At 43.5% G+C, this 16,109-nt stretch overlaps 1 protein-coding gene across 2 annotated transcripts in view; it reads left to right on the forward strand.

The window, feature by feature from the left end:
• Positions 1-2,246: 2,246 nt before the first annotated feature.
• The window catches only part of SEC22C (SEC22 homolog C, vesicle trafficking protein), a 29,531-nt gene continuing 15,668 nt past the window's right edge, over positions 2,247-16,109 (forward strand). Inside the window, exons 1-4 of one of the 2 annotated variants that reach the window (XM_026652106.1) lie at positions 2,247-2,303; positions 11,694-11,947; positions 13,514-13,723; positions 15,182-15,345. In XM_026652106.1, the coding sequence (XP_026507891.1) occupies positions 13,542-13,723; positions 15,182-15,345 (346 nt within the window). In that variant the 5' untranslated portion in view covers positions 2,247-2,303; positions 11,694-11,947; positions 13,514-13,541. The remainder of the gene's footprint in view (positions 2,304-11,693; positions 11,948-13,513; positions 13,724-15,181; positions 15,346-16,109) is intronic. The other variant, XM_026652107.2, reaches the window with a different exon arrangement.

The following is a 16,109-nucleotide window of genomic DNA, read 5'->3' on the forward strand; positions in this document are numbered from 1 at the left end:
TAGGCATAAAATATGATAAAGTTGTGTCTGCATTAGAAGATTCAATTTGTTCCTCTGACATGGTTAAAACAATCTTATTATAATAAGGTCTCCTCAGAAATTGGAAACTGTCCAGTATATCATAGCGAACAACAAAGCTCTAGCAAAAATTGCCTTGGAATCTTTAATTACCACAAATGATCAAGAACTGAGTTTTACACATCCCACGAGTGCCCTTACCACTATGTTCTGCAGCTGGTTCAGTGTTGACACTCAGGGAAAAGTGCTACCTGCTGAAACCCTACCACAGTTTCCTTGAATATCTGGTCTTTCTTTTGATCTCTCCCCTTCAAGCACTGATCCAATCTTACTTTGATTAGGTTATGAAGACTAAGGTCATAGTCCATGATATTATGGCTTGATCTTTTTCTATCAATAACAATGTGCTTGTCAGCAATAAGATAAAGCTATGGGCTCAGCTTTTAATCTTAGCTGTTGGATGGACTTTGATTATGCTAAAAGAACAGGAGTACTTGTGGCACCTTAGAGACTAACAAGGTGCCACAAGTACTCCTGTTCTTTTTGCGGATACAGACTAACACGGCTGCTACTCTGAAACCTTTGATTATGCTGTTCAGCCACTCTTTGTTAATTCTTCTTCCATAGCTACAAAATATGGGATCATCAGCTGCTCAACATGGTGATAGATATATCCTATACCATTTTTCTCTGATTTTAAATGGCCTGACCATAGTAAATGCCACAACAATTTTGGGGTTTGTGGCCTGACTCAATAAGCCTGCACAGGAGGCCTAGGCGTGACTTCTTTGGGAGCCTAGGCCTCCTATGCAGTAAAGTAAAACAGTAAATTAATATCATTTAAGCATGAGAATTGCTAGAATTTTAGACTGACCCCCCCCCAAATAGTCCTGAATGCAAAATTGTATCTTGTGTGCATGAAATTTACCTTTTTAAATGGACACAGCTTTAAAAATTAGATTCACTTTCATTCAAATCATGCTTGTTCCTCAGATCTCATTGTGATCTATGGACTAAGTTGCACATGATGTTTCTACCTTCAACGATGTTTCATTTATCCATGCCCGGAATATCTGATGGAGCACACCACTAATGTCGAAGCATGAGTATTTTCAGGCATATGTAACTCCAATAATAATTGAACCGATTTTGCTGAAAACTTTCCTGAATAATTCACCTCTGGGCTGAGACCGAACATGGAAAAAATCACCCCTTAAGAAGTCTGGCTCCAGCTCTCACAGATAGGCACCTGACTCCATCACCCTCAGTCCACTGAGCTGATGGCCAGATTTAATGGGACCCTGAAAATGACACTGAGGACTTCTATGGATCAGCATCCCCAGGACTGGAACAAATGCTTACCCTACCTGCTGTTCATTTGAAGGGAAGTGTCCTAGGTATGTACAGGGTTCTCCCCTTTCGAACGGTATAGTAGGAGAGTGAGGGGACCCCTGGACTTGATAAGGGCTGAGTGGGAAGGGACGGCCTCCCGTGGTAATGTGCTGTCCTTGCCATAGAGGCTCCCTGAGCTCATGGGCTTTGTCAGGGGGAGACCCCAGGGGCACAGACGGTGGGGGAGTTGGGCGCCTCGGCACGGCCCGGGGACCAGGCGGGGGGGGAGGTAGGCGCCTCGGCACGGTCACAGGGGCACAGACGGTGGGGGAGTTAGGCGCCTCGGCACGACCCCAGGGGAACGGGCGGTGGGGGAGTTGGGCGCCTGGGCACGGCCCCGGGGAACGGGCGGTGGGGGAGTTGGGCGCCTCGGCACGGCCCCGGGGAACAGGCAGTGGGGGAGTTGGGCGCTTCGGCACGGCCCGGGGAACGGGCGCGCGCGGGGGGGGGAGTTGGGCGCCTAAATCCCAGGAGGATCAGGCTTCAGGGTCTGAACGTTGGGAGCAGCTGCGGACGGGGCCGAGTCTGGGCTGGGCCAGGGGCTCCCAGCATCATCGTCCCCTTGCTGAGGGAGCTGCCGCGGCGGGGTGCTCGGGAGGCGCGGCCGGCCCGGGAGAGGCGGGGCTCGGGAGGCCCGAGGGCGCAGGGGGGGGAGTCCCGCCCGGGGCGGGCTGAGCCCGAAGCCCTTGGGCCAGGGAGCGCTTCTTGGCAGAGCCCCTCCGGGGCCTGGCCCTTTAAGAGCCGAGCCTCCAGAGGAGGACTCACCTGCTTCCCCCCCGTTCCCGGCATGCTCCGGGGTGGGGTGGACTCTCTAGCCGTCGTCTCGGCGGGGCGGGGCGGGTTTGTTGTGGGGCCGCCGCCTGGTGGCTGTGACAGGGCCCGCGGTGGGGAAGGTAAGAGCGCGGGGCAGGCTGAGGAGGCGGCTGGGGGCGAGGTTGAGGGGGGAGGCTGGTGGGGCAGCTGAGGAGGGCGGGGGGGGGGGGGGGGGGGGGGCTGGTGGGGGTGGGTGGGTGGTGCTGGGGATACAGAGCCTGTACTGTCAACCCCAAATCTCCAACATTCATGAGTCATTCTCACCGAAAATCATGAGATTGACTTTAATCTCATGATTTTTATGTAAAAACAACAGATTTGGTGTTTTTATTTGCCTTCTGCATTTTGAGCCTTTAGGGTGCCCTGAGGTCACATTTTGAAGCTTTCTCCACAGCCGTGAGGGCTAGAAACGTACTTTTCCCTCTAAGAATGAAGTCTGAAATCGTCGCATATCCACTTGATTCCAGGAGCTGGGGCTTTAAGGAAAACAATTATTGTGAGGCTCATGACAAAATCATGAGAGTTGGCAACACTGCTCAGTGGATGTGCATGAAGGAGATGCCCTTGTTGGCAACTCACTGCTGGAGAAACACCTGGTTACGGGAGGGCGATGTGTTGGGCACTAGATCTTGTCTATATTTTTTGTCAAGGTCCAGACTCCAGAGAAAATAATAATTAAAGATAATAAGTAAATCGATTTTGGGGTCCATTCAACAGTGTCTGGTGGTCTGCCTTTGGCTTGCAGTCTGCCTGTTGACTACCTGTTCTAAAAACAACTGTGTTGGGACACTTGGAAGTAGCACTATGTGCTCCTGATGTCTTGAAGATGTGGTTTGTGGATGGGATTGTATTGTGCTCCCAAACTGCAAAAATCCTGCTAGGTCTGGAATTTAGCTCTTCCTATGCTGCGAGAACAATTTTTGTTCTAGTTGTTCACAATGTAGGTGTGACTGTGGAAAAGTGGGCAATTGAAGGGCCAATAGGTGTAGTTGCTGGATGCTTTTGGAGACTGGTCCTTAGATAACTCGAGTCAACAAGTATCAGAGGGGTAGCCGTGTTAGTCTGAATCTGTAAAAAGCAACAGAGGGTCCTGTGGCACCTTTGAGACTAACAGAAGTATTGGGAGCATAAGCTTTCGTGGGTAAGAACCTCACTTCAGACTCTATTTGCATGAAAAACTATAACAGTGTTAGAGAGACAAGGTAGGTGAGGGAATATCTTTTATTGGACCAATTTCTGTTGGTGAGGGAAACCAGCTTTTGAGCCACACAGAGCTCTTCTTTAGGTCTGGGAAAGGAACTCAAAGTGGCACAGCAAAATGCACAGTGGAACATATTGTTAACATGAGTAGTTGTCACATATTGTAAGGTGACAGGTTTGAGTGGTAGCCATGCTAGTCTATATCAGCAAAAAAAAAAAAAAAAAAAGTCTTTGTGGCACCTTAGAGACTAACAAATTTATTTGGGCATAAGCTTTCATTGGCTAGAACCCGCTTCATCAGATGTATAAAGTAAAAGATACAGGAGCAGGTATAAATACATGAAAGGATGTGGGGTTATGACCGACTAACACTTGGTAAAGCAACCCACATCCTTTCATGTATTTATACCTGCTCCTGTATCTTTTACTTCATACATCTGATGAAATGGGTTCTAGTCCAGGAAAGCTTATGCCCAAATAAATTTGTTGGTCTCTAAGGTGCCACAAAGACTCCTCTTCTTTCCCCCCCACCACATATTGTAAGGGACCATTCAAGGTAGAGAGGCCTGTTAACACCTCTGCAGTCAGAGGACCAAAACAAAAAAATGGGTTTTATGGGTTACAGATTGTTGTAAAATAAGCCATAAATCCAGTGTCTGTGTTCAGTCCATGATTTTTGCTGTTTAGCAAAGCAATGAATTTAAGCTCTCAGGCTCTTATGCTGGTTTCCTTTAAGGGTGAGGACTGATAGTCAGATATTGATCACTTTATGAAAAGTGTTTACCCACAGGTTTTTGTCTTTTCCTGTGTGAGTTCATTTGAGAGTGTAGTGGTCATCTGGTTTCACCCACATAGTTATTGGGGAATTGAGTGCACTGGATGAGGTATACCACATGTTGTGATTGGTATGTGTAGGATCCATTGATCTTGAAAGATGTGTTGTGTGTGTGTGTGTGTGTGTGTGGGGGTGTCTGCAGGTTTGCTTTGAGTTGGTGTGTCCTGGTCTGTGGGGAGCTTGCTTCTGGTGATGAGCTTGGAGAGGCTGTGGGTTGTTTGAAGGCCAGAAGAGGGGGTTCAGGAAAGATTTATTTCAGGATGGGGTCCCTATTGAATATGGATGGTGGTAGTTTGATGATAGAATCATAGAATATCAGAGTTGGAAGGGACCTCAGGAGGTCATCTAGTCCAACCCCCTGCTCAAAGCAGGACCAATCCCCAGACAGATTTTTGCCCCAGATCCCTAAATGGCCCCTCAAGGATTGAACTCACAACCCTGGGTTTAGCAGGCCAATGCTCAAACCACTGAGCTATCCCTCCCCCCATACCCTGTGTGGGTTCCAGTGTGGGGTGGTGGTAGGTGATAAGAAGGGGTGAGGCGTCAGAGGGGGTTTTATTTTTGTATTGAAGCAGATTTGTTAAGGGTATTTGGGTGGTCCATTGCATGATGCAATCTACTTCTTTGGTGGACTATCCTTGTTTGGTGAAGACGGTTTTAAATGTGTTGAGGTGTATATCCCAGATTCTGTGGTATCCAAGTGCCTGTCTGTAGATAACAGATTTCTTGGTGTGTTTGGGGTGTTTATTGGCTCTATGAAGGTAGGTGTGGTAATCTGTGTGTTTCTTGTATATGGTTGTCTGCAGGGTTCCATGGTTGAAGGTGATTGTGGTGTCCAGGAAGCTGATGCTAGTGTGGGATTGTTCCAGAGAGAGTTTAAAGCAGGGGTTCTCAACCTTTTTCTTTCTGAGGCCCCCTCAATATGCTATAAAAACTCCATGGCCCACCTGTGCCACAATAACCGGTTTTCTGCATATAAAAGCCAGGGCTGGCATTAGGGTATAGCAAGCAGGGCAATTGCCTGGAGCCTCATGCCACAGGGCCCCTGCGAAACTATATTGCTCAGGCTTCAGCTTCAGCCCCAAGTGGTGGGGCTCAGGACCCAGGCTTCAACCCCCTGCAGTGGGGCTTTGGCTTTTTACCCTGGGCCCCCCTGAAACCTGCTCGTGGCTCCCCAGGGGGCCTCGGACCCCTGGTTGAGAACCACTGGTTTAAAGGATGGATCGTGGTTGTTGAAGTTCTAGTGGAAATCTATAAGGGATTTTAGGTTGCCTGTCCGAGGTTGAAAATATCATTGAGGTATGTCACTGGTTTTGTGGTGCATTTGTGCTATCTATGTGCTAAACAATCTGTTCCACCTTGTCTTGTGACGCTGGGAGTTCCTTTCCCAGACCTGAAGAAGAGCTCTGTGTGGCTCAAAAGCTTGTCTCTCACAACAAGAGAAGCTGGTCCAATAAAAGATATTACCTCACCCACCTTGTCTCTCTAATATCCTAGGACTGACCCGACTACAATTATACACTTTGATAACACTGTTTTCTGTAGTAAGGAAAGACAGACTCTTCAGGTGTGGCGGGGGGCGGTACAATCCATCCAGGATACCTGCTTCCACAGAAAAGACAAAGGCCTCGCTCCTGCTTCCACCCATACACGCTCTCATCCCCTTTATTTTTTTCTTTTATTGGCTGAGGCAAAATATCCACATGTGATCTGCAGCTCTGTTAAATGCTGATGAAGCTGTATATTTCCTTTGTTTGTTTAGACCAGTGGTTCCCAAACTGAGGTTTGTGAACCCCTGGGGGTTCATGAAATGTTATAGGGGGTTCTTGGGAGGGGGGGGAATTCCCTAATGGCGGACAGAGCTGTCCCTAGGGAGAACGGGACCAGAAGCCTGGAGCCCCTGGACTTCCAAGAGCTAAGCAGATCAAAGCAAGCATCTCTATCACACTGAGGAGATTTAAACTCCAAGACTCCTTATAAGAAATGGAAAGGGAGGTGGATATTTTTTGCTGTTTTTAAAATGAAATAGGCAGCTAGTATTGTTTTTAAAATTATTATGAAGAACAAGTTTAAGCTTTGTTTTAACATACATTGTTTGCCTGGACTGCTCAAGACCTGAATGCTTGTGTAGGAGGAACGCTTTGAGTTGGCTTCTTAAATACCTTCCTGCTGTTTCACATCTGACAGTCCTTGATGAAACATAGGAGCCTTGTCTTATAACAGGCTTATTCAGAGTGATGCAAGCTACGAAAGTGAGGTCTTGGAAGAGTGTTGCCGTTTTCATAATGTAATAAAAATACTGTAATGATAAATAATTAATAATAAATAGTGTGTAATAAGCATGTCATAAAAACAAATTTTATATTTCCAAGATCACTGCTTTTATAATTTATACTCGGGTAAAGGAGAAAATCCCTGGAAATATTCATTTTTAGGAGGGGGTTCGCGAGACTTGACATTTTAGTGAAAGGGGTTCACAGGTTGTTAAAGTTTGGGAACCACTGGTTTAGACTGTTCTGTGCCTAATAGACCTAAAGAGATATTGAGCACCCCCAGCTCCCTCTGCAGTCAGTGGAAGCTGTTGGTGTTTGGTCCATCTGAAAATGAGATCAAAGGTGCATTACATGTAGCAAAACACAAATTTTAATCAAATGCACAGTCAAAAAACCTCAACTTCCTCTAAAGCTTTCCTGAGCACTGATGTAACTTTACCAGCTCTCCCTCAGTCTTCAGTGGGATTGTGTAGGTCTGGCCAAGGGCAGAACTTGGCCCAGTAACTGGAAGTTAGTAAATCATTGGGCTGAAATTGGCCTAAATGCAGCTTTTCCATAGGTAAAAGGTGACTCAAATGATCAATGAGAAGGAGAACCGATACTCGAGTCAGGACACTCCAGCTTCCTGAGTGCTACCAACCTTCCCATTCTGACTAAACAAAGACAAACTCTTTCAACAATAGCGGAATTTTTTGCTGAAAAGGACACCCAGGCAGTTTGTCTGCATCTGTGCTCAGAGCCTTTTGGGTGGATACATTTTCTAAATTGCAAAATATGAAAAAAAATTGAATGGAAAATGTATGGCCTGTTTTATAAATGGGAGCGCTAATTTACCCATAAAGGGGGTGCAATAATACTACAGTAAATGTCTAATTCAGTCATACACAATACACTGACTAGTCTTTATGTGAGCCTTAGGTTAAAAAGCATATCCCTGGAATATTATTAGATGTACGAGTGTATTTCATTCATGTTGAAATTTGACGTACCTTGGTTCTTACTTAAGTTTCCACCTACTTAGTTGAAACGGCCCTTTAAAAAAAGTTTGTGAAGTTGTGTCCCGTCTATACTGGTAGTATAACTGGACTGGCAAAATATTTTTTATTAAATGTTTCAGTAGAGTGTGGTGAGGGGCTATAAATGAAAATACTGTGAGCACGTTATTGTTTTCTTAATTTTGAGCACCAAAATGTATGATAGGTGTTTCACAAAAACAGTAATGACACCTCTACCCCGATATAATGCGACCCGATATAATGCGGTAAAGCAATGCTCTGGGGGGCGGGGCTGTGCACTCCGGTGGATTAAAGCAAGTTCGATATAACGCAGTTTCACCTATAACACGGTAAGATTTTTTGGCTCCCGAGGACAGCGTTATATCGAGGTAGAGGTGTAGTTGGCTTCAGAGAGGCTCTGCATACGTGCAAGGGTCTGTTACACAGATTCAATGGCTGGATTGGGGCCTAAATTCAAACAAGTGATCATAGACAGAAAAGGGGACTGGGGAAGAGGAGAGGTAGACAAGGGTTAGAGTAATAAGATCGTGCAGTTACTCAGGCAGGTACACATCCTGATGAGTCCGTTAATCTCTCTTAAGAACTAACTTTATCATGTCACCTGCAAGTGAATACATGCCATGATAATTTAAACAAGCAGAAGGGAGGTGGCTTGGGAAACAGGTTTTTGGAAGGCATTCTATGCCTGTGGGGCAGCATGGAATGAACACAGGTAAAAGTGAGAGCAGAAAAATGAACGGGGTGTTGAGGTTGGTCTTGTAGGCAGAGTAGATGGAGAGAGCATGCCTAGTTTGCAGCCTCGTTTGGAGATGTAGGTGGGTCTAAGTGTTTTTCAGTGTCTTGATGACAAGCTGTGGCCTCTGTGTATGACAGAAGCGTGGAACAAACTTGTGAGTTAAATCTTTTTAAGGTTTGCCCTGAATTTTATGGGGTGACATTAGTGCTGACCTCTAATCCAGGCCCTATCAGATTTCTAACAAAACCCCAAATCAGTCAAGAATATATAAGTCTCTATCTTCTGCTCATGAGTAGATGCTTTTAAAAGTTGTACACAATTCCTTAGAAAATGATGAAAAGTGGTTCATTCTAGGTAACCTAGCAATCTGTGTTCTCAGTATCCATACAAATGTCTAATTTCTTTTTGAATCCTAAAATCTTGGCAACACTGGTTTGTTGAGGCAAAGAGTTCTACGGGCTAATTATGTGATGTGTTAAAAGGATTTTTGTTTTTATGTTTTAAATTTGTTGCCTTTCCATTTAATTGAATGTCCCCTTGTTCTTCTATTACAAGAGGGTAAGTAGAAGCATCCGACGTACCTCATCTATACCATTCATTATTTTATATAGATCTGAAACAGTTTTAGATAAATTCATCTTAATCTGTTAGCAATAGCACCTAGTAACTGAGAGACTGCTGTTTTGAGGAGCTGATCTCAGTTGAAAGTTAACAATGCTAATATTTATACTTCTTCTGAACCAACAAACTTTTTTCAGTAGGTTAAAGTCTGGGCATTTTTGTGCACTGTTTGTTTTAAACATTGATATTACAAGAGCAGATGAAAGGTCAGTGTGATGTTTCACTCTCATGTATCTTGTTTATCAGTGGAATGGGAGTAATTGTTAAATAGATGATTACGGAAGTGTAATTATTTTGGGGCTTAGTGGTTTGTCTTTTTGTAAAAAAAAATTTAATATTTAATAAAATCTTTTATTTTAAACACAAGCTGTGAATCAAATAGTATCAAGAAACATTAACTGCTTTAACTTTTTTTACTCTCTATCTTAAAAGCTCAACAGTAACACTTCTGTAGTGTCGTTCAATTTAGCAAATGACTATTTTTCTCTTTTTAATGGCATGCAAGCCCTATGTGGCTCTTTCTTTCTCTACTGTCACCAGGGTCCCAGTGGGGACCAGCTGTGGTCACTCAGTTAGGGTGAACTGCAAAGAATGGGGCAGACAAACCCCCAAAAGCTGGTGGATATTCCAATACTTAGGCTAGGTCTACACTCTGGGGGAGGGGGGGTCGACCTAAGATACGCAACTTTTGCTGAAGTCGGCGTATCTTAGGTCGATTTACCTGGCCGTGAGGACGGCGGGGAGTCGACCGCTGCCGCTCCCCTGTTGACTCTGCTTCCACCTCTCGCCGCGGTGGAGTTCCGGAGTCGATGGCAGAGCGATCGGGGAAGATGCGATAATATCGATCCCCGATAGATCGATCACTACCCGCCGATCCGGTGGGTAGTGTAGACGTACCCTTAGATTTACCAAGCCAGCATAAAACAGCTTCTTTATTACCTTGCTGGTTACTCAGAAGTCCAAACAATGCAGTTCCCTTAAAGTGATCCAGCCTCAGGCCTCCATCCAGGTACTTAAGTCAAATATGATTTCTGAAAATCTTATTTCATCATATAAAAGAAAAGGTTCTACCAATCTCAAAGTATCGGACACATTACCTCCTAGGTTATTGAATATTCCAGATCTTACCCAAATACATGCTACAGCCAATTCTTATTAACTAAACTAAAATTTATTAAAAAACAAAAGAGAGTATGGTTAAAAGATCAATATACATACAGACATGAGTTCAATCCCTGAGGTTCAGATTCATAGCAGAGATGGTGAGCTTTGTAGTTGCAAAGAGTTCCTTTAGAATTCAGTTATTAGGTTATAGTCTAATGTCCAAATATCATATTCAGGATGTACCGACATAACTGGGACCTCAGTCTTGCAACTCAAACTTCCCCTGATGAAGCTTAAGCAGATCTGAGCTGACAGAATCGGGACCAAACGGTCTTTTTATACAGTGTTCTAGCATCCACTTGACCATGCAGTCCTGGTTAATAAACAATAGGCCAGTGGTCCGCAATCTTTTTCGTTTGGCGGGCGCCAGACGACGAGCCACGCAGGACCGTGGCGGCAGACGAGCATACTCTGAAATGCTGCCGACAAGCGGCAACGTCAATAGGCATCGCCGCCGAAATGCTGCCGAGAAGCATCAGCATCCAGAGGCGTTGCCGCGATGCCTCTGGATGACGCTGCTTCTCGGCGGCATTTCGGTGGATGCTCGTCCGCTGGTCAGTACGCGGGCGCACTTAGACGCCATGGCACCCGCAGGCACCGCATTGGGGACCCCTGCAATAGGCTTTTGATGTAACCGTTTGCTTAAACACCACCAGTAATTAGTTACACAAATTAACATAGGGCAATTTATCCATTAGGCAGTCTATCACAAACTTCAAAGAGACATATAGACAATGACATTATTTTACCAAAGATTCATCTAAATGTTAATATTCCATTTTGATCTCTGAATCAGTAGTTCTAGTGACAGACAGGAACTGTCTGGATTACACGGGTAGTATCTAAGATACACACAATTAATATTACCTCTAACGTCTAACAACGTAGGTTTGTATTTCAAAGTTCTAGCCTATTTAGCATGCAGTGGCCCTAATTAACATTTCTAACATGTTTTTAAAGGCCGGCTTTGTGTCATTCAGCCTGCAAGCTGTTTAACCCTTTCTGGCCATGAGTTATATTTTGTATAAGATTTGCTGCAATTATATAGCAGTGGTTTGCATGGTTATATTTTAATTAGATAACGTCACAACTTCATAGTTCTGATAAATATAATCGTATCACAAATGCCAGCACTATTCTAAGAATGGAGGATTTGCTCCCTCTGGTTGTCTAGTTTCATAACAACAAAAATTGAATTATGTGTAATTAGGGGCCTTACTCTTTTTTGATATGGTGGCCAGTTCAGCATGCCAAACCCCGTGGTTATACAGTGTACTTTTGACTATGATTGAGAGTTTATTTACCTCGCCACATTAATTGCTTTTGCCTACGATGCTGAGCAATTTTTTTTTTAATATGAACTGGGTGGAGAAAATACCTTCAAGTTCTCTGAATTCTCTCTTTTTTTTTTTTTCCGTACTGTAAAACAAAGTTTAAATACCGTTTGGGCATTAGATGTACTTTACATCATATATACAATTCTGATTTCACACTAGATGATCCTTATTAGCGTTCCTAGACATATCCTTTGACTAGGAAGGAGTACTGCAGAAAGGGATCTGGGAGTCATAGTGGATCACAAGCTAAATATGAGTGAACAATGTTTCTTTTTCTTTTCTTTGCAGTTTCTTTCAGTTCTATGATTCTTCCTTAGCAGGCCACCTAATATCCCATGGAAGCCAATTAAGTGTCACGCTGTATCTGGTACATTCAAGAAGCACAGCAGATATGTCCCTCAAAAATGTACTGTGGGAGTTCAGCAGCAAAAATGCTAGAAGACTAAGGCATCAACTTACACATCATCTCAGAAATAGAACTCAATGGATCGTCTGAAAAAGCTTGCCAGTGAGCTGATCAGTATACTCCAATATTCTAGGAGGTATGCTTGCCTACTAAAATTAGTTTACTTCAGGACAAACTCTTTGTACAATAAAATCACAGGACTGGAAGGGACCTTGAGAGGTCATCAAGTCTAGTCCCTGCACTCGTGACAGGACTAAGTATTATCTAGACCATCTCTGACAGGTGTTAGTCCAACCTGCTCTTAAAAATTCTCAGTGATGGAGATTCCATAACCTCCCTAGACAATTCATTCCAGTGCTTAACCACGCTCACAGTTAGGTAGTTTTTCCTAATGTCCAACCTAAACTGCCCTTGTTGCAATTTAAGGCCATTGCTTCTTGTCCTATCCTCAGAGGTTAAGAAGAACAATTTTTCTCCCTCCTCCTTGTAATCTCACCTTTTATATACTTGAAAACTGTTATCATGTTCCCTCTCAGTCTTCTCTTCTCCATACTAAACAAACCCAATTTTTTCAATCTTCCCTCAGAGGTCATGTTTTGTAGACCTTTAATCATTTTTGTTGCTCTTCTCTGGACTTTCTCCAATTTGTCCACATCTTTCCTGAAATGTGGCCCCCAGAACTGGACACAATTAGGACTCCAGCTGAGGCCTAATCAGCACGGAGTAGAGTGGAAGAATTGCTTCTCGTGTCTTGCTTACAATACTCCTGCTAATACATCCCAGAATGATGTTTGCTTTTTTTTGCAACAGTGTTACACCATTGACTCATATTTAGCTTGTGGTCCACTATGATCCCCAGATCCTTTTCTGCAAGAAGAATTAGGGTTGTCCCCTCTTTTGATTTTTATATAATATATAAAAAAGTCCTGAAAGTTTTTGGACAAAAAACTTATTTCCTGTTTGTTTTTTACATTAGGAATTTAGGACTCGTCTGCAACAGTAAGAATATGTCTGCAGTGCAGATTAAGGTGTGATTGCAACATGGGTTTTAAGTTAGCTTGTGTGAGTAATAGCAGCGAAGATGTGGCAGCATGGACCCTGGGCAGGGCTAGCAACCCAAGTATGTACCTAGAATCCCTGGCAGGCTGGTATTGGGGTGGCTAGCCTGTGTTGAAGCTCGCACCACCATGTCCTCACTACCACTGTTACTCGCACCAGCTAGATTAAAGCTAGCATGGGTATGTCTAACCGCACTGCAAACACACCATCATTTGTGGTATAGATGTACCATTCGATGACTGACAGGAGGGCTAGTGGAAATGAGAACTAGTCAGTGTGAGTTAAATGTGCAAGTGCTATTTTTATCTTTGAATATCTCTTCCAATGTTCCTGAGATTTCTAGAGTAAAAAGCTATCGGGAAGAAATTGGTGAATTCTTTCAGGGAGAGAACATTTTCTGGCCATTATTATACATCAGCAAGAAGCAGAAAAAGGGACAGTTCTAATTTAAAAAAGCAAAAAAATAAAATAAAAAAAATACCCCATGCTTTTTAGATCATCTTTAAAAGATGATGGCAGTACAAGAAGTATTGTTGAGAAGCAGCAATGAAAGCGTTAAATCTATGCTTTAACACAATACATCCTTGCGTAGCAGGTTATTATGTAAATGGATGCAATCTTAATTTAATACACTTATTTCCAGATTGTCCTCATGAATACTCTTGTGGAGGATGTCCATGATCCTCTTTGCTTGTGTGGTGAGAGTGAGGGACGGACTTCCACTTTCAGCCTCGACGGATTTTCATCTCAACCAGGACTTTCTGGAATGCAGGAAGAGACTAAAGGCATTATCCTTAATTCTGGCACAGTATCCTGATCGAGGCACAGCAACAGGACGTGGCTTCAGCATACAGTAAGCTACCACGTTCACTTGGTCTTAATTTCACAGAATTGTTTATCCTGCTGGGATTAATTTAACTTCAACGGTTGGCTATCATATATTTTTTTTTTTTATCCTATAATATAACTGCAACTTGAACATGTGCTACAGGTATAACATGAACTTTCAGTATTCTATGAAAATGAGTGTTTGCATTATCATGTTATATAAACTTTATTACTAATTTCCTCCTGCTATCTTTTTGCTTCCAACCTGCATCTCTTCTCCCCTCCCTGTCCTTCATGTTGATGTTCCCACTTCTTTATGGGAATGAAACTCTTTCTGTCTTAAGCATTTCTAAAACAGCCATCTCTACTATAACATCTAGATCAGTGGTTCTCAAAGCTGGTCTGCCGCTTGTTCAGGGAAAGCCCCTGGCGGGCCAGGCCGGTTTGTTTACCTGCTGCGTCCGCAGGTTCGGCCGATCGCGGCTCCCACTGGCCGCGGTTCACCACTCCAGGCCAATGGGGGCTGCGGGAAGTGGCACGGGCCGAGGGATGTCCTGGCCGCCCTTCTCGTAGCCCCCGTTGGCGCCTGGAGCGGCGAACCGCGGCCAGTGGGAGCCGCGATCGGCCGACACTGCGGATGCGGCTGGTAAACAAATCGGCCCGGCCTGCCAGGGGCTTTCCCTGAACAAGCAGCAGACCGGCTTTGAGAACCACTGATCTAGATGAGTTTTCTCTAATCTCAAGATCCTCATTCACAGTCATGTCAGTTGTATTACCTTTAAATTGTACATTTAAAAAGGTAATCTTGTCAAGACAAAAATATTTATAATAAATAATCCTACCAGAGTATACTCTTTACATTAGATTTTAAAATGGTTTGAATAGGCTCTTCAGCTTTTTTTCCTCATTCCACTTAGCTTGATCTGCAAGATCTGATTTCTTAAGTGATCAGAGCTCACATCTGAGACTGCACTCCTGGTTAGAGATTGTAAGGGCTGGTTATTGGAGACCTGAGCTATAAGTGATTGTATGTATGTGTATAATTTATTTTTGTGGCGTGGAGGGGGGCTATGAACTTTGAATGAATGAATTGAGAAAGGAAAGATTAAAGTTTTAATTGGTTTTCCTTCAAAGCCAGTGTAACAAGGCATGAATTTCAAGTTTATGTTTAATCTTCAGCATTGTCAGGTGAAGGTGATAACTTTTAGATCTAGTGCCCTTTGTAGAGAAGGGACCATAAACAGGTATGGGGGATAAAGGCTATAAATAAACTGCTGCTGTATACAGAGATTGGTATATTTTCTTTAAATAGAACTACAACTGGGATGAAAACCAGATGGGTTTTTCTTCAGTACTCTTTCCCAACTAATGCAGCCAAGATAAAAATATTTTTAGAGACCATAAAGTCTAACATACAGTTGATGTCCAGCATAACTCTTCTACCTCTTAATTGTGATTTTTAAAATGGATGTTTTCTTTTCAGTTTTCATTCTTCTGGGGACATCGCCTGCATGGGAATCTGCCTCAGCAGTTGCCCAACCGTCATGGCATTTTGTTTCCTGGAGGAGCTCCAGTGGAAATTTTCTGCTTCATATGACTCTACGAGCATAAGTTTGGCTACCAGACCCTATGCTTTTCTTGAATTTGGTTTGTAGATTTACTCTTTTACTGTTAGAATCCTTTGTACAGAGCATCATATTTGAAATAATTAAACTAGCGGACAGGTTGGTAATGACAAGCAGCCATGCTGATTCCTGATTGTACAAAGTGGTTTTATGTGTCAGGAGAAGGGTGTACGAAAAATATTCATATAATAATATGAAACTGCATATTATTATTGTGGTATTTCTTAGGAGTCTTAGTCATAGACCTGGGCCCTGTTGTGCTAGGTGCTGTACAAACACAGAACAAAAAGACAGTCCCTGCCCCAAAATGTTTACAATCTAAGTATAAGACAAGACTGGGAAAAAGACCGTGTGAGCAGCACAGAAAACAGAGAGATGACGCAGGTCAGCGTGGTAGACAGTTTCACTTCCCACATAGCTTAGGCTCATGTAGCACTTCCTGATCATACCGTGTGTCCCCTCTCACCTGTGATTCCTGACATAAATAAATGGCTTTTTTTTCTCCTACCAACTAGGGCCCCTTGTGAACATCACATCTCTGGAAAAATATGACTAGCTCTGTAGTATTAGTTCCATTAGTGAGACCTCTATACCCTGTGAGGGGTAGGGTGGTGAAATGGGTTAATACACTAACGTCCATCTCTGAACAAGAGATTTCAGATCCTGCTTAGAAGAAAGAGATGCTTAAAGGGAAACTACAGTATGCAGCAGTTCTTGGGTTGTGAGTGAATTGACTGCCAGCCACATTCTAATTTCTTCATAAATCTGTGTTGAAATTTGCATTTT

Source organism: Terrapene carolina, unplaced genomic scaffold (genome assembly GCF_002925995.2).
Source record: "Terrapene carolina triunguis isolate 2854851 unplaced genomic scaffold, T_m_triunguis-2.0 Scaffold111, whole genome shotgun sequence".
Lineage (NCBI taxonomy): Eukaryota > Metazoa > Chordata > Testudines > Emydidae > Terrapene > Terrapene triunguis.